The 22,486-nt window shown below is 40.1% G+C and overlaps 1 protein-coding gene across 1 annotated transcript in view; it reads left to right on the forward strand.

Annotated features, from left to right (window-relative positions):
• FMN1 (formin 1) overlaps nucleotides 1-22,486 on the forward strand; it is a 300,963-nt gene that overhangs the window by 180,092 nt on the left and 98,385 nt on the right. Inside the window, 1 exon segment of the mRNA XM_027083792.1 lies at nucleotides 16,129-16,221. Coding sequence (XP_026939593.1) covers nucleotides 16,129-16,221 — 93 coding nt within the window.

The raw sequence follows: 22,486 nt of genomic DNA on the forward strand, positions 1-22,486 counted from the left end.
AAATTACCTCAATGCATGGATGGTCATCTCACTGTTTTCCATCCTAGAGTATAATCACTTCAAATGCAAGGACCATAGTCCTTATATTACAGTGGCAGGCACAATTCTAGCTCCTATGTAGCCAGCCACCTCTGCGGCGTGGTAGAGGAGGTACAATTTTATTTTCAAAAATCTCTCTCCTTCATCTTTCCCATTTTGGTACAATCCATGTTGTACCAAAAGCAGCTTGGCCACTACGTATCAAGGACTTAAAAAAAATTTTTTTTAAATTTTTACCCTTAATTCCACTTGTAAAATCTATCCTAAAGAAGTCATCTTAAACTCAGAATAAGTTTTTATGGGCACAGATGTTACTTAAAGCCTGAATAATTCACTATAAGAATAAGGTAGAAAGGACTTTGGTATTCAGCTGCAAGGGAACTGTTACATGAATTAAGGCATATCCACTTGATGAAATTTTATATGGCTGTTAAACACAGTGCTTGTGAATTTTGTGAAATAATATGAGAAAGTGTGCCTGATATGTTTAATAGAAAGAATAAAGATACATAAATTTCTCTATCAAATAAAAGTATATAAAAATAACATATAAAAGCAACCTCCATAAAATTATGGAAGTTTGGGGCGGGTGTGGTGATGCAGAGGCTGAGACACTAAAAAGAAAGGTACCAAAGTATTAAATGGTGGCTGTTCTGGTCATGGTACCATGAATGATATTTTTCCTATTACTTTTTTTGTAAGTGTGTTTTGCGTTTCTTTATGTGTATCACCTTCATAATACTTCAGAGAAGTTAATTGCTGCTCTCCTCCCCAGGATGAGTTCCCTTCCCTTTCAGATGCTCAGCAACTTCATGTTTGCTGCCTGCCCAAGGCTTCCCACTAGACCGTCTACTTAGAGATCAGAACCTTGCTGATCCTGACTTTTTCTTCCATTGTAACGCAATTTCCCTGTCTCTTGTTTGAAATCTACCCTCTCAAATTTTTGTTTGATAACGTTTGCTTTCTCAGCTAATATATATATATGCATTTCTAAAGAGATCTTCTGGAGGTAGCATCTTTAGTTCAAGGGAAGGCTTCTAATGGTGGCGATTTTCATGGGGACCACGGGAAGGGTTGTTTTCAAAGAAATGGATGGATCACTTAACACTCTATAACAAAGCACACCCAATCCATCTATATTTAGGCCTAGTCATGGGTAGGTGATTAATGAATATTTTTCATGCTAATGTCTCACAGGCCAAGGCAGCATCTATGACCACATAATCATCACAGTGGAAATTCTGACTCAGCTGCGATGTTTGATAGGAGGGACCTTTGAATAGTGCTTGAGACAATTCCGTGCAAAGGCTGTAGTCAGTGGCCCAGCTTTGCAAGTCTTTCCAAAAGTCCTAAAGCGTGTTGGCATGTCCTCACTTGGCCTTGTCACTTCTGCTTAAATTTTTTCATGGAGAATACTCATGATCATGGGACATTAAGGTAAATTTGATCTTGGACAGCCTCCCTCTGTGAAGTGAATCAGCATCATGGGATTCCCCTGGACCCAAGCTTCCTGGTGGGTTTATTTTTACACAACATTTCTCTGGGGAAAGGGGCACCCACTCTTGATCAGAGAAGCGCTAGCGACTATCTTCGTGGATGGAAGGATCTTCCCCGTTTTGCATTTTTTTTGTTTCTCTAGCTTAACTTCATAAACCAGTGGCTATAGAATGTGTCTTCACTTACCTCACCTCTCTCCTATTTAGTTTCCTCCCTCCACCCCCGACTCCCTGAAACTGCTTCTGAGACGACCAGTGACCTCCCTGTTGCTAGAATCAGTGGTCCCTTCTCTGTCTTCAGCTTGACCTTTCAACAGTATTGCGCAGAGCTGACTGCTTTTCCTTGCAGTAATGGTTTCCTCTCGGATCTTGTGACTCCACACTCCTGATTTTCTACTTTCCTGCTCATTCTTGCTGCCAAAATTTCAGCCTCTGTACACTGGTGCCTAATCGAATCTCAGAGACAGGGTTTTGGGTGAAGTAGAAAAGAATACCTTTATTGCTTTGCCAGGCAAAGGGGGACAGAGCGGGCTCATGCCCCGAAAAACTGTATGTCCCAACCGGGGAGGATTTGATGAGTTTTATAGTAAAGGTTCTGGAGTGGAGTTGCTAATAAGATTAGGGTATGTACAGGGCCTGCCCTCCTCTAATCTGGTCTCAGGTAATCTTCTTGATGAGCTTCTTTGGTTCCTTTAATGTAGCCTCAGGTGGTCTTTCTCTGGTAGGAGGAGTGCTGACATCTTAAAGAGTTTGAAGACATTGTTATGTGCATCCCTTGAGGGACCAGGACCTTGCCCCAAGGCTGCACTATTGTTTCTTGGCTGCCCCTCCCTTGTCTCTGCATCCTTTCCCTTCCCTGCTTAGCACCTGTTCAAATCTGCCCTTCCGAACTCAGGGAAGGTCATGGAGGCTGGACGGAGACAGAAAGGCTTCCATGCCCAGGAACCCTACAGGGTCCTGCTCAGTTTCACTCTCTGTCCTTTGCTGACCTCTCCTCCACTGCTTGCATGCAACCTCTTCTCTTCTTTCCCTAGCAATTCATCTACTTCCATGACTTTAAATACCAGTGTTATGCCTGTGATCTCCTGGAGTGTATTCCTATCCCAGCCATGCAGCCTGGACTGCAGGCTTTTATATATAATGTGGGTGTCTAATTGACATCTCCAACTTAACATGTCCTAAATCCACACTCTTGATTTTCCGCCTCAGACTTACTTTGGCTCCCTCCGTTACTCTGGTCAAGTCTCCAGTCAGATGTCTTCACAGTGTCTTCCTGACCACTTTATATAAAATTACAAGCCTCCTACTTGTACGGCATTTTCTGTCCTTTCTCTAATCAAGGTGGTTCCAGTTCCTTTTAATCCAGTTCCTTTGTATCAGGACACTAGAGATCCAGGAAAGAGAAGATCTGTGTCTCTGAGGTCCAGTCATCCTATTACCATTTAGCTTATCCCAAATGACCCATGCATATCTGTAATGCTTTACTTTTCCTCCTCATATTTCTTCTTTCTGAAACTACTTCCCTCTTCCTTCATTATGCTGGGCTGGTTGGCTGACTCCTCCTTGACCTTTGCAATTCAACTCATAAGTTATCTCTTTTGGAGAACCTTCCCTGGGCCCCACCTCCCGATTCCAATCTGAATTGGAAGCTCCTACCTGGTGTCCCATGACACTATCCTATATTACAGTTTGTTGATTTCCCTGTCTCTCTGTGCTATTAGACTCTTATGAACATTTTGAAAGGAGAGGTGACCGATAGGTGTGGTTAAATATTTGTCCCCAGTGTTTACCAGTTGCACAATGCAGATACTCAATATTTTGAATGTATGACTATACATGAATGTATAACCCGTAAAGATGCATCGTAGGGCTAGAAGCCACCCTGTCTCCTGTGACCTAAGAGCAGCTTACTCCAAAATCCCATCTCTGTGGAAAAACAAAGATGTCCATAGGATTTGAAGGGAAGGGGATTGGAGGGATGCCTTCTTGTGAGGTGTCTTTGTTCTGCACTAGGTCCAAACTTTGTGTAAAATTCAGCCCCTCCTCATTACTCACAGGCCACACTCACTCACAGCAGCAAGCTGTGGGGCTCAGTGGGGCTCTACTGAAGCTGCGGGAATGACCCAGAAGCCAGACTTCTCCAATTCAGTTGTAGTCTCATCCTACCCATAAATGTCTGTATCCATCTCTCCTTCTGAGAGAGATCCAAACTCCTCTTCCTCTGTTACGAAAGACAACATCTCATTTCCCTGAAGCCCTCATCTGGAGCTCTTGGGATGTTTGGCTCCAAGAATTTATCAAAGATTTTTGTTTCCAATAATGACTATCCCCTTTCCAAGAATTCTGAATCGAGGTTTTGAATTTTTTTAAAAAACATGTATCTCATATCTGAATGAATGTGAATGAAAATGACATGGTATTCGGTCCACATGTGTCTTCCCCAGCCCCTGCCTCTATCCATCTAGGTGCATTTTACATATAAAGATGGATTTTTGTGTGTCTGTGTATGTATATACTAGAGACAGATTTTATCAAGGCACTAATATCTGTACTGCCTGCATGTAAGTGTATTCATTTGGTAGTTTGCTTAGTAGTTTGTTCATTTACTTAGCAAATATTCATTGAGTATCTTGTATGGGCTAGACATCATAGTAGATGCCAGGGAAGTTACAGTAAGCAAAGTACACTGCTTCTGCCTAATGAGGGAGACATTCAGGTAATCGTGAAGATTATCGTATAGTTACGAAGGCGAAGTATGCCATGCTATGAGACTATAGTGGGGGAGACCTCATGCGTATAGAGTGGAGGGTCAAAAAGCAGTCCCAATGAAGTGACCTTTGAGCTGAGATGAAAATGATGACTAACCACTAACTAGGCCCTGGTTACCCAGGGCGTGGAGGAAAATATCACTGGCTAAAAAATGCCTTGATGATGGGAAGAAATTGATGATGTTTGAGGATCTGAGAGAGGGCCACTGGAGCAGAGTGTGGCAGGGGAAGGGAGTGAGTGTAGGGAAGGGCTAGTCTCTAAGAGCAGTGGAAGCCCCTGGTGGGTTTAAGCAGGGGAGTGGCATAATCAGAGGTGTGTGTGTTATAAAGATGACTTGGACTCCAGTGTGGAGGACAGATCAGGAGGAGGCAAGGGTGGATGTGGGAAGAACAGCTAAGAAGGTGTCTCAGCAGTCTGGTGAGAGTGATGGACTCAAGAGCTCTTTTGGAGGTGAAACTATGGGCTACACATGTACACTTAGGAGTTATAGTCCTAGAGGTGGTGACTGAAATGTTTACCTGGAAATTGTCTAGTGAGAGGACAAAGCATGAGAAGAGAAGAAATATTCAAGAACTTGAAAATTTAATGGCAGAGTGTAGAAGGATGAGGCTGCAAAGGAGACAGAGCAGTCAGAGGTAGGAGAAAAGCCAGGGATGCGGGACCCAGAGCCAGGGGACAGACTGTTTCAGGAAGGGAAAGTGCTTAACAGAGTGGAATCCTGCTGGGCAGTGAACTAAAATGAGATTTTTTTTTTCTTTAAAAAAGGACAGTGACAATAGGGTAGATTCATTGGTGACATGAGGGTGTTTTTTCCGTGTCAGAATTGGGGTGAAGTAAATTTCAATGGGTCCAGGATTAAGTAGTGAATGAGAAACGGAAAAAGTGAGTATGGGCAATTTCTTAAAGATGGTTTGGCTGTGAGATAGATTACACTATTTATAGCATAGTGATTTGATGTTTACTAAACACATAAATATTAGGAAAGTCAACTTGTTCAAAGAATTTGTGGGGTTCTGATTGTTTCGTTGTTCTTGGAAACGAAACGGGAAGAATAAAGCCGTGTACAGTATGTTATCTAGCTAGGCTTAGCACTGTTTGAATGTTTTAAACGGATAAAGAATATTTTGGGTAGCATTTTACTGCTCAGTATACAAAGTGCTTTTTCATGTACCTCTCATTTAGTCCTCATGAAATTTTATACATCAAGAAACTAAGAGTCAGAGAGGTATTAAATAACTTTCCAAGCCGTAAAGAGTATGGAAAACTAAGAATAAATAAATGTATCTTTAGATTAAGAGTAGTTCACAGAGAAAATTTTTCTAATGTATTAATTTTCGATCTATACATGTATATATTATATACTATATATATAGCTGTCTTCCACAATTAAAAACATACCAAAGCTCTTGTTTTAATTGATTAAAAGTTAACAAATTCTTTCAGTGCCTTGCTTGTATTTCTCTTAAGTCCAATTATTTGTTTACTAGGTCTTCCATTTTGATAACATTTATTGGTACCTTCTGAAAACTAATATATTTGATTTCTGAAGTACAGGTGTATTCCAAACTCATTTTCCACTTCACATTATGGTTTAATAAATACTATAACTGTTATAACGAAGTCATAACTGCACCTAAGATTTGAGAAATGATTCTACCTTATAGAAGAAGCACAGATAGGACATTCTTAACTTACCTGCTCATATAGTTCCAGTTTAAGGCTCAGAGTTTTGAATTAGCTTTTTTTAACAGCTTTATTGAGATAAAAGCACATTCCATATAATTCACCCTTTTAAGGTGTACAATTCAGTGATTTTTGTTATATTCACAGGTCTGTGCAACCATCACTACACTCGATTTTAGAAAATTTTCATTACCCAGAAAGAAGCCTCATACCGCTTTACCCCCTAATCTCTCTACCCCTCTTTCCCCCAGTCCTGGGCAACCCCATACTCTACCTTTTATCTTATAGATTTACCTATTCTGCGCATGTTGTACAAATTTAGTCATACAGTGTGTGGTCCCCTGTGACTGGTTTCTTTCACTTAGCATAATGTTCTAATTGACTTTTGAGGCATAGACACAGTGCATGTACAGATACAAAGTAGCACTGGTGTGTGTAAGTCCATCTATGCCTCTGCATTATTCTGAGGTAACATTCTAACCCAGGTACCATGCATCTAAGGTCTATATCTTTACTCCTAATACCCAGTTGCCCATTCAAGGTTTTTGACTACCTTGGATACTACAGATCTTTGCCTTTGGATGCATAGAGTCACTAGGAGGAATAATTTGGACATGGCAGTTATATCAACGGAATCCCCAAACAAAGGATGATGAGAGAAGACACCTTTGATTCCATACAGGTTGTCCACACAAGGGTCATTAATGCACGGTTGTCTGATTTGAGCCCAGAAATTTGGGCTTTGGGGGTCTGTTTAGCAGAAAATGAATCTAGCAGTTGGTTCCCTTTGAAATCTAATCCATACAGGATTCTTTTTTAGGGTAGATTTTCTGTTTGCCCTGCACCCCACCCCAGCCCCAGAATTTCCTATAACACCACTCACGACCCCACCATGCTAAGCCATAAATGCCCCCCCATATCCAGCATCAGAACCCAAGAACATGAAATAGACACTTTCCATTTCCAGTTTTTGTCATTTGTTTTTGACTTAAATTGGGTTGAAATCTTCCTTTTTGTAGCCTTAAAAAAAATGAGCTTACAGAATATAGCCACAAAGTAGCATTCTCATTTGTGCCAAACCTTTAACAAGCAAATTTTTTTAATTCCTAATATTTTACTGATTTTATGTATGAATTTTCCCCCTCCGTAGAAGTCCCCGAATTGCAACCAGATCAACGCCTTTTTATTTCTATTTTAATACATTGGATTTAATGTAATCCCCTAACCATTCAGTTCCAGGCCAGTACCATGAAAAAACATTGTGTAGGTTCCTCATGCTAATACTGCTATTTTGATTTCTGAATTTGTTTTAAAATTTATTTTGTTAAACGTATGTTTTGGTCCAGAAAACTTAAAGCTCCGTGTGTGTGTGTGTGTTGCTTGATGTGAAAAGCACTAGGAAGAACACTACACTGTCCTGCTGTTACTAAAGACAGGCCTTGAAATACAGTATGAAAGGATATAATTCACATGTTTGCGTGCAGTTCAAATTACGAAAAACAATAATTACTATGTGCCATTCCCATTAAGAAATTTTGTTGGTGACCCATTCACTACAATGTCTGAGGGCATAGGTTTTAGTCTTTTTTCTTTTTTCACTGATGTATCCCCAGTACCGAGTACAGTTTGTGGCACACAGTTGGCACGCAATAGCTATTTGGTGAATTGATATATTTATTGAATGAATTTCTTTAGAATGAACTCCTAGCGTTCTATGCCCTTTATAATCTAACCCCGATTTGTATCTCTCACATAAACCCCATTGATGTTAACTCAAACATTTGCTTTAGTTTGTGTTAACCTCTTAGTTCTTTTTTTAAAATCACGTTCTTTTTATTGAACTGTAGTTGATGTACAATATTATATAAGTTTCAGGTGTACAACATAGTGATTCACAATCTTTAAAGGTTATATTTCATTTATTATAAAATATTGGCTATATCCCCTATGTTGTACTATATATATATATATTCTTGCAGCTTATTTATTTTATTTTATTTTTTTTCATTTTAACATCTTTATTGGAGTATAATTGCTTTACAATGGTATGTTAGTTTCAGCTTCACAACAAAATGAATCAGTTATACATATACACATGTTCCCATATCTCTTCCCGCTTGCGTCTCCCTCCCTCCCACCCTCCCTAGCTTATTTATTTTATACATAGTAGTTTGTACCTCTAAATCCCCTACCCCTATATTGCTCCTCCCCTCTTCCCTCTCCCCACTGGTAACCACTAGCTTGTTCTCCATATCTGTGAGTCTGTTTCTTTTTTTTGTTATATTCACTAGGTGGTTTTATATTTTTAGATTCCACATATAAATGATATCATATAGTATTTGTCTTTCTCTGTCTGACTTAATTCACTTAACATAATACCCTGCAAATGGCAAAATTTCAAAACTTTATTCTTTTTATGGCTGTGTAGAATTCCATTGTATATATACTACATCTTCTTCATCCATCTGTCTGTTGATGGACACTTAGGTTGCTTTCATATCTTGACAGTTGTAAATAATGCTGCTATGAACATTGTGGTGCATGTATCTTTTAGAATAAGTGTTCTTGTTTTTTTCGGATAAATACCCAGGGGTGGAATTGTTGGGTCATATGGTAGTTCTATTTTTAGTTTTTTGAGGAACCTCCATATTGTTTTCCATAGTGGCTGCACCAATTTACATTCCCACCAACAGTATGAGGGTTCCCTTTTTTCTACATCTTCACCAACATTTGTTATTTATGGTCTTTTTGATGATTGCCATTCTGACAAGTGTGAGGGAATATCTCATTGTGGTTTTAATTTGCACTTCTCTGATGCTTAACAATGTTGAGCATCTTTTCATATGCCTGTTGGCCATCTGTATTTCTTCTTTGGAAGAATGTCTATTCAGGTCTTCTGCCCATTTTTTAAATTGAGTTCTTTGGTTTTGTGATGTTGTTGTATGAGCTGTTTATGTATTTTAGATATTAACCCTTTATCAGTCATATCACTGGCAAATATTTTTCTCCCATTCAGTAGGTTGTCTTTTTGTTTTGTCAGTGGTTTCCCTTGCTGTGCAAAACCTTTTAATTAGGTCCCATTTGTTTATTTTTGCTTTTAATATCTTTGCTTTAGGAGACAGATCCAAAAAAATATTACTACAATTTATGTCAAGGAATGTTTCGCCTATGTTTTCTTCTAGGAGTTTTATGGTTTCCAGTCTTACATTTAGGTCTTTAATCCATTTTGAGTTTATTTTTGTATATGGTGTTAGAGAATGTTCTAATTTCATTCTTTTATATGTAGCTGTCCAGTTTTCCCAGCACCACTTATTGAAGAGACTGTCCTTTCTCCGTTGTATACTCTTGCCTCCTTTATCAAAGATAAGTTGACCATATGTGCGTGGGTTTATCTCTGGGCTTTCTGTCCTGTTCCATTGATCTATATTTCTGTTTTTGTGCCAGTACCATACTGTCTTGATTACTGTAGCTTTGTAGTATAGTCTGAGAGCGTGATTCGTCCAGCTCTGTTCTTCTTTCTCTAGGTTGTTTTGGCTCTTTGGGGTCTTTTCTCTTTCCATACAAATTTTAAAGTTATTGTTCTAGTTCTATGGACAGTGCCCTTTTTTTAGGGATTACATGAGTCTGTAGATTGCCTTGGGTAGTGTGATTGTTTTAACATTAATTCTTCTAGTTCATGAACACAGTATATCTTTGTATCTGTTGTGTTGTCTTCAATTTCTTCATCAGTGTCTTATAGTTTTCTTGGTACAGGTCTTTTACCTCCTTAGGTAGGTTTATTCCTAGGTATTTTATTCTTTTCCATGTGATTGTAAATGGAATTGTTTCCTTAATTTCTCTTTCTGAGAGTTTACTGTTAGCATGTAGAAATTCAGTAGATTTCTGTGTATCAAATTTGTATCTTGAAACTTTACCAAATTCATTGATGAGCTCTGGTAGTTTTCTGGTGGTATCTTTAGGATTTTCTGTGTAGAGTATCATGTCATCTGCAAACAGTGACAGCTTTACTTCTTCCTCTCCAATTTTGATTCCTTTTATTTCCTTTTCTTGTCCAATAGCTGTGGCGAGGACTTCCAATAATATATTGAGTAAAAGTGTTGAGAGTGGGCATCCTTGTCTTGTTTCTGATCTTGGAGGAAGTACTTTCAGCTTTTCACCATTGAGTATGATTTTAGCTGTAGGCTTGTCAGTATATGGCCTTTATTATGTTGAAGTATGTTCCCTCTATATCCACTTTCTGGAGAGTTCTTTCTATCATAAATGGGTGTTGAATTTTGTCAAAAGCTTTTTCTGCATCTGTTGAAATAATGATATAGTTTTTATTCTTAAATTTGTTAATGTGGTGTATCATATTGATCAGTTTGCAGATAGTGAAAAATCCTTGCCCTGAGATAAATCCCACTTGATCATGGTGAATGATCCTTTCGATGTATTGTTGGATTCAGTTTGCTAATATTTTGTTGAGGATTTTTGCATCTATGTTTTTCAGTGATACTGGCCTGTAATTTTTTTGTGTGTGTTATATCTTTGTCTGGTTTTGATATCTGAGTGATGCTGACCTTGTAGAATGAGTTTGGAAATATTCCTTCCTCTGCATTTTTTTTTTTGGTGGGGGGTAATAGAGAAGGATAGATATTAGCTCTTCTCTAAATGTTTGGTAGAATTCATGCATGAAGCTATTTGGTCCTGGACTTCCGTTTGCTGGGAATTTTTTTTTTTAAGGTTTATTTTATTTTATTTTATTTTGCGGTACACGGGCCTCTCACTGTCGTGGCCTCTCCCGTTGCGGAGCACAGGCCCCAGACGCGCAGGCTCAGCGGCCATGGCTCACAGGCCCAGCCGCTCTGCGGCATGTGGAATCTTCCCGGACCGGGGCACGAACCCGTGTCCCCCGCGTCGGCAGGCGGACTCAATCACTGCGCCACCAGGGAAGCCCAAGGGAGTTATTTTTTATTATTGACTGACTTTCATTACTGGTAATTGGTCTGTTCATATTTTCTGTTTCTTCCTGGTTCAGTCTTGGGAGATTGTACATTTCTAGAAATTTGTCCATTTTTTCTAGGTTGTCCATTTTATTGACATATAGTTGTTCATAGCCTCTCAGTTCTTTATGTTGCTTCAGCAATCGTCTGTGGTGGTCCTTTGAGCATGGCGCTCAGGGAAAGGACAGTTCTTGTAAAACTGAAGAACAGGTAGAACTGGCACAGAACCATGGAGGGGTTGGGTAGGAATTAGGTCAACAGAGGAGAAAAGAGAGAATCCCAGAGTTAAAAAGCAGAGCCTAGATACATCTTTCCTTTTCTCTAAAAATGTATTCTGACTTCATTACTAAGCCCATAGGTCCTTCAACTCGTACAGCAAGAGACATGCGCCATATATTCCTAAAAATGTGCATACACATTTGAGCTGTTAAAATGGTTAAACATGTATTACATTTTGATGAACTGTATCTGGGCCCTGCCTCTGTATCCTTATAACCTACCCATGCTTTTTCAGTTACTCAATAACTTTATTCCTTGTTCTTAAAGGTCAAAAACCAAAAATACAGACAACCACTTATGACCTAACCAGTCTAGTATCTGAAATCTTAAAACATTCAAAACTATATCTTTCTCTAAAATGCTTCACAAGCAGTTAAGCTATTTTTTAAATTTTTTCATTGAGGTATAGTTGATGTACAATGTTATATAAGTTTCAGGCGTACAATATAGTGACCCACAATTTTAAAGATTATACTCCATTTATAGTTATTATAAAGTATTGGCTATATTTTATATGCTGTATTTTAAATGCTTCACAAGCTCTTAGCCTTTAAATGAGAATACTCTCAATTTAGTGTCAATTATTTTATTATTCATCTCTCACAATGATCACCTATTAGTAACTAACTTCAGGAATTAATATGTACTTTAATTCTGTCAAATTTAATAGAAAAAGGAGAGAGAAAAAGAACCTGGGTGACTTTGGCTTTTAACATTGGAACTCCTGGCACAGCCTGTGTCTGAGGCAACCTTGGTGGTCTAGCAATATTGCATAAGCATCTTCTGGTTGGACAATTAATGACATTGGGAATTTGTCAGGGACCTCTTTCCTTTATGCACTGCCAGTCTCCAGTGTCATTGTTAATTAGTCTTCAGGTCTCCTGTTTGTCTGCTAGAATGCATCCTGGATAAGCCAAGTTAGTAAGTTGGAGCGGGCAAGCTGCTTGGCCATTGAATGTGCGACTGTGCTCAGTCAGTCAGAGGGCAGCCCTCTGCTTTGATCGTGTGGAGAAGATTAATTGTAACAGGCCACATGGGAGGCTGTGCCCGTTGGGGTGCAGAGAGGGCCTCGGGCACAGCAGGGGAGCTGCTCTCCTTTGCGCTGGTTTCAGTGTTTCTTATTTCAAAACCATGAAGCTCGGAGGCCCAGGACACTTGCTTCACATTTTGCTTCATCTTTCTCCAGGAGTTTCTTCCTTGAATTCTCAGAGTGGGTGGTGGAACCGTCAGCAAGGGAACAAAAAACATCATCTCTTTGTTCCAAACAGAAGATTTGCACTGGGGCATATTTTTTTAAATAAGAGTGTAGAATTTGTAGCACGTAATCCCTAGCCATGACTCTCTTGCTGTTCTGGCTATGACACGTTTCAACCAAAGGCATAAAAGTGACAAATAATAAATACGAGGCCACCTGCTAGTGCCAGGCATTTTGCAAACCACTTTACGTGCATTATCTCACAATGCATGTATCTTGCCTATGAGGAAGGGGGTCCCCATTTTGCAGATGAGAAAAGCTGCAGCCCACCTGCACTCAGGTAGGGCTCGATCCAAGCACGAGCCCTTTGCCACACCACTACCTGGCCTCATAAAATCTGGGCAGTCTGATGGACCCCATGGGCTCTGGCAGCACAGATGAGACAAAGGGAGAGCTGCAGTGATCAACCCTTTTAATTCAGGCAGAGGTGGAGGCTTCGCTTGTGTATTTAGGAAAAGAAGCTCTGCCTTGGGCTCTGCGTTTGCTAGGGAGAAGTAACCTTGAAGAAATTACTGTCAGGGCTTCAAGGATGTCCTCTTACCAAAATGCAGGCCTAACCATATATTATTTGTGTTCGTGAAAAATAGTTCTCTATAAACGGAATTGTTGGAATTTGAATGTAGTAGAGGGCTAAAGAATTTAAAGGCCTCTCCCAATTTATATTGTGAGAATAAATATGGCTTCCTATGTTCTCAGAATCATGGCTGGATATCATCAGAAAAGCTTATGTGGTCATGAAAGTTCATTGAAAACGGTAGATTCTTGAAAGCAGGCCTCTTCCAAAGTGTGTCTGACCAGTCTCCTGCTTCTAGGCCTGCTGTCATAACTGCTCAGTCAGGAGAATGACCTTCTTGTGCCTTACAGCATGAAGTGGTGGATGTTTATGGGGTGGGGAGGGTCTTTAAAATACACTGAGCCCTTTCACATCAGCTTGGGACAGTCACAGGGTTTGTGAATGAAGAGACTAGGACCCCTTGATGTACCTTCCTGGGAAGGAGGGAAAAGAGTAAAGAGACAAGGAGGTCATACTGCACCCCTGGAGAGCCCGCTCGGAGTCTGGGTCAACATTGCTAATTTTTTTTCCACCTTCCTCTGCACAAGAAGCTAGTTAAGGTGAGGAGATCTGTTGCTTTGGCCAGGTGTGCATGGAGGTCTCTGGAGAAGTTTGGAGATGTGTAAATGAATCCTGCATAATGGCTTTGCAGGGATTAATAGAAATACACAACTAAATATAATTAAAGGTAAAACATAAATGCTCTCTGGAAGGTAGATGTTTGAAAGATGCAAAATCTTTGGATTGGAAAGGTTTTATGGTGGTGGCAGCAGCTCAGAGAAACTTTTTTAGGATGAACAGGACTTTGTCAAATGCGGTAGAAGGTATGTTTGGGATGAGGGCAGGATGGGCAGAGAACCACATGAATGAAGGCATGGAACTGGGAACACTGGTTTATATAAGTTGGAAACATTGCATAATTTTGATTTCATTGGTCAAATATATGGGGAAATAGAACTGAAAGGTAGAATGGTACCATCATGGAAAAGGCCTTAAATCTCAGGCTTGGGAGTTTGAATTCAGTTGAATGAGCAACGAGAACCCATTAAGAGTTTCATCTTTTTTGTGTACCTTTCCCGCTTTGTTTTCAGTGGATGATCTTGCCTTGTAATTCGCAGAGACCAGGGAAAACAAGTTTCAAAGTTAACTTTTCATCTCCTCTCCCTTAAAACAAAAGGAAAGAACAGAACAAAAAAAACCAATACACTCACCTCTCCCCCATCTCAGTAAATGGCACTCCTAGCCACATCTTGTTCATCCTTCCTCTCCCGCAACTTTACATCGACTGCATCAGCAATTTGTTCTACCTCCGAAATAGATTCCAGCTCTATATACCCCGTCCCTCTCCTCTCTGTCCTTGATATCACTCTAGCCCAAAGCCATTATTTTGAGAACAGAATAGTGGTGGGAAGGGAGGTACTTATCATTTGGCCACAGGCCCATCTACTAGGAAAGAGGTAAAGGGAAATCTGATAATAGCAGAAAATTATTAAGTAGTCATTGTAGAGAGGACAAATACACTGAAAAATAAAGGTAAGAACGTAGCGGGGGAGAAAGGAGTGTTTTGAAATGATGGTTTTGGCTGGTTTTAAGGAATTTGTTCCAGGTAAGATAGATCATTTTAAAAAAAGAAATGAGTCTTTGTGTCCCAATGGACAGGGTTTCCTAGATAGCACCGATATGGTTATCAGAATAGTTAATCGCAGATATTCAAAATAAGGTCTATTAAAAACTTCTGGAAAATAACATTGTCGATAGGAAGAGCCTAAACTTAGGCCCTTGTGTCCTGTGATCAGCCTCGTGATCTCAGGTGGGAATCCCCGGAGCTGATTCTGGGAATGTAGCTGATGCTGAACTTGACAGAGTTCCATCACGTCATGCTTTCGTCTTCAGCACAATCTGGTAGTCTCCCAGGGATGCCTAGTATTTCCACAATCTAGTTGGCAATATTGTAAGAGAAAGGGTCAGGCAGCTAATTCCGAGGGACCCTTGAGTGACCTCTTTTGCCTTTTTTGTGCTTCAGTGCTGACATGCTTGTGGATTGCCTTACATAGTAAACATTCTGGGGTGCTAGTTTTGGAAACACCAAGTTCTTGTATACAAATTTCCCAACATAAATAAAGGAATCCTTTCTAACTGTCTTCTTCCAAAATGCCTTACCTCTGTGCTTCTGTAAATTCCTCCAAGCATATATCTTTCTCTATTTTTGGAAGCAGGTGGCATGACTTCCGGGCGAAAATCTAATGCTTTAATATATTCTCTTGAATAAGGACATGTCAGTAATTTCTGGCCATGATCAACAGACAAAAGTGATCATGACTCAGCTCTAGCTTTGGAGAAATGAAGCCTTTTTTTACCCAGTGCATTTCTGCCACTGGCACAAACATACAGAAACCTTGAGAAAATGCCTCTTGCCTGGGTTAACTGCTTTTTATGACGGTTTATTGTGGCCTCCATGTCACCAAGTCAGACTATCTAATTTGAGGGGGATTGATTATCAAAAAAAGCAACCTCTTGTAAATTCCAGATATCCTGTCTGAAGTAAATTACGTATAAAATGTTTCACACGTGTTAATGGGAAGGGGAGGTGAACGGGAGTGAAGAGAGATTCGGTCCTCCCTAACCTGGGGTTAGTTCTCATGCTGGGATGTGGGTGTCACCTTGAGGAATCGCCAGTTTGGTGAGAATTTCTGCAAAATCTATTTTAAGCTCCACTTTTCGAGTTTGTATCTGAAGAGGGTCTGGGCCTTTAATTCCCTAGAACTAGTCCTTGAGTAGTTCTTGGCTCTATTTTGGAGAGACCAAAAGCAGAGTACTTCACCTGTCCCAAGTCAGAGGTTTTGCCGTGTCTCTAAAAAAAAAACAAAACTTGAAGGTGATGCATTTCCCTGTTCCTGAAGAAAGGTGTAAAGTGAGCTAATTATTTGTTTGTTTCTGCTCTTTCCCCTGTAATTTGGATAAACGATGATGCATAAGGATTTTGCACTGTTAATACCCACGTGTAGAGCATAGAGCACAAGTTCAGCAAGCCCGTGTTCTCGAGGAAGTCTAACTGCCACCTTCTCTTCACAGCAAGTGAGAAACAGATGGCAGTGGTGTGTAAGGAGTCACCAAAGGAGTATCTGCAGCCGTTCAAGGACAGACTCAAAGAGTTCTTCCAGAAAGGTAGGAGGCGTGACGTCCTGAAACGTCCTTCCTTTCTCCTTCTTTCTCTGACACCCACTGCCCCGTGCATCCCGCCTGAGCACTGGCGGACGATTCCATGAGACCGTCTTCCCATGGTGGAGCCGTACTCAACTTAGATGGAGTTGTCCTGTAACCTTTATATCACCTTTTCAATCTGCTGTGAGATTTTAAATCCTTTAACATCACTCCTGTGTCTGTGAACTTTGCGAGAGAAGCCTTTCTCTCTTTGTCTCTGCACGGATCCCAAGAGGATCCTCAGTCCCTGTTAACTGACAGACGACGTCCATGCAAGGCTTATTATGCAGTTGTGCAGGCGGATGGTGATTATCTTTCTGGTTTTACGAGTGTAGCAATTTGGAAACTTGTGTTGTATTTTCCATTCTTTTCAGGAAGGAAAATTGGGGCCAGGTGAATGTCACACATCCAATCACTTGGCAACCGTCAGCCCTCTGGGGTTAGCGGATGGAAGCGATACGCATGAGACCCAGTACTGACTTAAAAATCTTACCGAGTTATATTCCTTCCTCCATGGTTTTGGCAGGACTAGGGAACTTTTGTTGAGCCCTGGTAGCGAACGTGAAAGTTTAACGCCTTTTGGATATTTCCTATTCTGGTTTCTCAAATTCAGCCTAGATGTAAAACAAAAATAAGTGTGGGGCACAGTTTCCCATTATAAAATAAATAGGTCATGGGGAACGTGACTTACAGGATGGTGACTGTAGTTAATAACACTGTATTGTATATTTGAAAGTTGCTAAGAGAGTAGATCTTAAAAGTTCTCATTACAAGAAAAAAATGTGTAAGTCTGCATGCTGACAGATGTTAACTAGACTTACTGTGACGGTCATTTCACCATATATACGTATAAGGAATCATTATGTTGTCCACCTGAAACTAATCTAATGCTGCATGTCAATACTATCTCAATAAAGAAAAAAAAAGTGTGGGGTAGTTAGAGGGGTCTTTTGTCTTTGCTAGAAAGCCAGAGGAAATGCATGTAGGAACCTTTAGGGGTATATCAGCATGCTGTTTCTGTTTATTACTAAGCTACATGATACCACACCATCAACAAAAGACCATTAAGCAGGGTAAAGTATGGCCAAACCACCTTGGAAATTGGCAGGGAAATTCTCAGTCCATGAGTCAGAGAAACTTCATTCCAGCTGGTCTCTTGGTGCAGAGTTCATTGCTCCCTCCTCCTGGATGAGGTCTCATTTGTGTTGAAGCAGAAGTCAGAATTCTCTCTTGGCCATAGCTGGACCTTATATATGAAGGAAGTAGTGCCATAATGCCATCAGGCCAAGTATCATTTTGAGAGCAGATAGTAATACCAACACTTACGGGTTATGTGGCTAAAATTAGGTTTTATATGTGATTTATTAAAGTAGATGCATTGCTTTATGATTATTTTATGTAAATATAACCTAAATGGCCTAAAGAAGTGCACGAAATATTTCCCTTTGCTGACCCCCAATTAATAATTTCTACTTTTGATATATGTATAGGGAACTTGAAATGAGGCTCATGTGTATTTCAATTCCATTCCTTTCTTTTTCCCATTTCTATTTGTTTAAATTAAAATTTTTTAAAATTTTTATTGAAGTCTAGTTGATTTACAATATTGTGTTAGTTTCAGTGAATATAAAACACAGTGAATATATATATCCCTTTTCAGATTCTTTTCCCTTATAGTCTATTACAAAAGATTGAGTATAGTTCCCTGTGCTATACAGTAGGTCCTTGTTGTTTATCTATTTTGTTATATGTTAAACCCAAACTGCTAATTTATCCCTCTCCCCATCCGCTTTTCTCCTTTGGTAATCGTAAGTTTGTTTTCTATGTCTGTGAGTCTCTTTCTGTTTTGTAAATAAGTTCGTTTGTATCATTTTTTTAGATTCCACATATAAGCAATATATGATATTTGTCTTTGGCTTACTTCACTTAGTATGATAATCTCTAGGTCCATCCATGTTACTGCAAGTGGCATTATTTCATTCTTCTTTATGGCTCAGTAATATTCCATTCCACTGTATATATGTACCACATCTTCTTTATCCATTCATCTGTCAGTGGACATTTAGGTTGCTTCCATATCTCGGCTATCCATTTCTATATTTAATTGCTATTATTCTATATCTAGAAAATTCTGCAATGATTATGTCTGGGTATTATTGGCTCATATACGGTAATGGCCTTAGGATCCTTTCTCTTCAAATTAGTTAACATTTTAAAACACTTATGTTGTGAATTTTTTTCTTTTTGTTGGAAGAAGGTAAATACGAAGAGATTTAGAACACTGAAAATCTTTGATGCCTTGGAAAAGGAATTTGCAAATCACTCTTGGAAGTTCTGTTTTAGCTTCTTCTCTACCAGGTTTCTTAAGAAAGTGTGATCCGTTCTGAGGGAGGGAATCGAGTTGAGGCAAACTGGACCTTGAGTCAGAAACGCAAGGATGTGTCCACAATAAGCTGTTCTAAGAAAGCCCTAGAGCAGTGGTTCTCAACCCTGGCTGCATACTAGGATCACCTTGGGGAGATTTTAAAACTTTCAACACCCGGGCCAAATTCCAAACCTACCACTAGCATCTCTAGGGGTGGGACCAGGTATCAGCATTTCTTTTTTTCACTCCTCACGTAACCCCAGCGTGCAGCCCAGGTTGAGAACCACTATTGTCAAGCTTAGTTCACCTCTTAATGGGTATTCAAAGGTATTTCATCAGAGCCCGCTATGTGTCAGGCACTGTGACAGACGCTGGCGATCCTAAGATGAGCCACAGACCCCTCGTCCCTCTCTCAAGGACCGTCTTACTGGGGAAAGGTCTGTAATTGAATAAAGGAGCCACCTCTCCGTTAACCAACAGAGGGAAGGGAAGATGGGAAGGACATAGGAATAGCCTCAAATTATGGTTAAAACAAAGTCAGCCAAAATGAGACACAACAAGAATTTGGAGGAAAATTACTATTCTAAAATGAATTTTAAAATATAAAAATAAATCTTAAACATTGCCAGTGTCATGTGGTGAAAAGAGCCACTGTTGAAATACCTGTGTTACTGTTGACTCATTAGTTAACTGAAAGAACAGTCTAGAATTGTGCCACCCAGTGTGTCAGGCACTGGCCACATGCAGCTGCTGAGCAGTTGAAACGTGGCTAATCCAGACGGAGAGGTGCTGCACAGATCAAACACACACCAGATTTTGAAGACAATACCATGAAACATGCAAAATATTTTATTTCTGCTTTTTTTATATTGGTTACATGGTAAAATAGTATTTTTAATATATTGGGTTAAATAAGTAAAATATAATATTAATCTTAATTGACCTGTTTCTTTTCATTTTTAAGCACGGCCACGAGAACATCTAAAATTATATCTGTGGCTTGCATTGTAGCTCTATCGGACAGGGCTGTCTAGAAGTAAGATCCCTTGGCCTTTCCCATCACATTCCTTCACTTTCCTCTCCACGTTATCGCTTTACCTTCTCAGCTTAAATCCTGGGTTATTGGGACCCAGTATCACACGCTAGCCCCTCCCCACTTTTGCTCTGGGTCTGGCCGTTGTTTGGCTCTCAGGTAGGGGCGCTTACCTGAAGCAGGTGGCGGCAGGCTACTTCATCAGGCTACGCCTCTGTGGTTCAGGAGGCGGTGCCTTGCTACACTGCAGTATATACAAATGAAATAGCTCTTGGCTATAGAACTCTGTAGAGTTCCAAGTAGTAGTCCCTTATTTTTATGGAGATGGTTCACGGATTCATAGAAAATGTGAGATTTCTCATCTATAAATGTGCATTACCCACTCTGGATAATCAAGTTTTTATGGCAGTTATCGTGAGTGTAGGTGTCATCTGATATGCCACTCATAAGAAACACCATTATTCCAAGTACTACTTAGAAACAGAAATTGCTGCCGATTAAACCATGACACGTCATAGACGACACGAGGGACCGCAGTGTCAGAGATGCTAAACGATGAAAATTCCATCCATTTCGAAATTGACGTAAGATGGTACTGTAATTAGGCATATAGGAGCAGAGAGGAGGGATGACTAACACTTCCAGGTAAGTCAGGGAAGATTTTGAGCAAAGGAGATGTTTTTGTTCAGATCTGAAAAAAACAAAGATGACAGTGATGTCAGTGACAAGCAGTGACAATGACTGCGAACATTTGGTGGTTGCTTCTATATACCAGGCACCTTGGGGAACAGATCATTTTACTTTGTCTTCATGACAACTCTCTGAAGTAAACACTATTATCACCCTGTTGTCCAGATGAGGAAATTTAAGATTAGAAATTCTCAGCAGACAAGTTATAAAGGGCATTCCAGGCAGAGGAAAACACTGCAAAGCTCAGGATGAAAGACATGACGTGTTTGGGGAATGGCAAGAGACTTGGTGTAGCTATATCACAGGGCGTATGGAAAGAGCACAAGACCCAAAAGGAGAGGAGGGTCACAATGTGACTTGCTAAAGAATCTGAACTTTGTCTTACAGGCCACCGAGAGCCTTTGAAAAATAGTATGTATGGGAGCGACATGCTCACGTTCGATTTGTTTGTTGTGATGTTGGTGTGTTGGGATCGTTTTGCTTTTTGTTGTTGTTAAGGAATACATTATAGGGAATTCCCTGGAGGTCCAGTGGTTAGGAAGGACTCCACACTGTCACTGCCAACGGCGCAGGTTCGATCCCTGGTCGGGGACCTAAGATCCCGCAAGCCGTGCAGCACAGCCAAAAATAAAACAAAATAAATAAATAAAAATACATTTAAAAAAAGAAATGCATTATAACTAAGACAATATAAAGAAGAGTTGGGACAGTAGAAGACTGGAATCCAGTCCGTCAAGCTCTCCTACAGCAGTCCAGGCAAACGATGGTAGGAACTCGAGCAAAAGCAATCACAGTAAAAATAAGAAAGGAAGGGACCTATCGGTAAAGTTTTTTGGAGTTACAGGACTAGATGACTTTTGAGAAGTAAAAAAAACAGCGGAGAAGAGGATAACTCTCCTTTTCCTCGCTCAAATAACTGGCTGGACACCGATGTGGAGGACCCATTTGGGATGGAATACAATGACGTAAACTTTGGGCACGTTGATTGGACATACATTTGAGACACACGGGTAGAATATTGGGCTCGTAGGAGAGTGCTGGGTGAGACTTTATAGAGGATAGCAGTTTAAGTCATAGGAGTGAATGAGATACCCCAAAGAAGGGGTAGAGAATGAGAAGTTGTGGAGTATCTGAGCACAGGGTATAATATAATAATCATAAACGAGAAAAGATACTTCCGTACTTCCGTAGTATTTAGCAGGAAAGCCAGTTTTCAATTAGGGGCCCATCACTCGGAAAGTCTTAAGCAATTGCCTTCTTTACGCCTGAGAAGTCCTACACGTGCGTTGTGACTCAGTTGGTTCATGGTTAGGCTGATTTTCATATGAGCTGCAGTTCAGTTCTTCTAACCATCATGATGATTTAATGTTCTTATGTAAATCATATCCTGTTGCCACACTCAAGCGGAGATGACGTGCCTGTCCTTCTGTCTTTTATCATCCTTCCCTTCTCCAGAGGCCCTTAAGTAGTGTTATTGAACAAAACTTGTTCTTAACTAATTTCACTTTCCTCGCAGAATCGAAAGTAATTTTAACGGCACCCCTTTTCAGCGTTGCAGCCTCCATGGCATCTGAGCCCTTTCCCTGACGTGGTTTTCTTTTCCACAGTAGTCTCTTATTGATTCCAGTTTACAGCTCCGTTCAGAGTGACCTTGTGCAGGCATTATTTGAGCTCATGTTTTTCCACCCTCAGATCAAACATGGTCATAATGATACGGCCTTCAAAAATGTGATGCTCGCATTAAAAGTCCCCATAAACGTGGCAGGGATCCTGTAATTGAGAGAAGGCGCAGAACAACTGATTAGATCCCAGGTATAGATCTTTAGGGTGGTCTTTTCATGCTGTTAAATTGGTCATTTGTATTTATAGCTTTGGCAGGGAGGGCTGGAACCTAACCTGGTTCCAATACCAACACTGTCCCACACTTGGCCTTATCTCATTCTCCATTAGTTTTACTTAGCATCCGTGAGTGGACCCAAATCAAAGTAAATCTGAATAAGCCATGTTAGTCCTCATTTCTCTTCTGAGGTTCTTTGACCGGCTGAGATTAAAGATATTCTTAACATCAAGAAACTGTTTTCTAGTAAAAAGTGAGTAGATAGATTTACCGAGCTTAAAAAAAACAATAACTCTGATTTCGC

The sequence above is a fragment of the Aethalodelphis obliquidens genome, unplaced genomic scaffold (genome assembly GCF_003676395.1).
Source record: "Aethalodelphis obliquidens isolate GAN/ISIS:26980383/991018 unplaced genomic scaffold, ASM367639v1 scaffold51, whole genome shotgun sequence".
Lineage (NCBI taxonomy): Eukaryota > Metazoa > Chordata > Mammalia > Artiodactyla > Delphinidae > Aethalodelphis > Aethalodelphis obliquidens.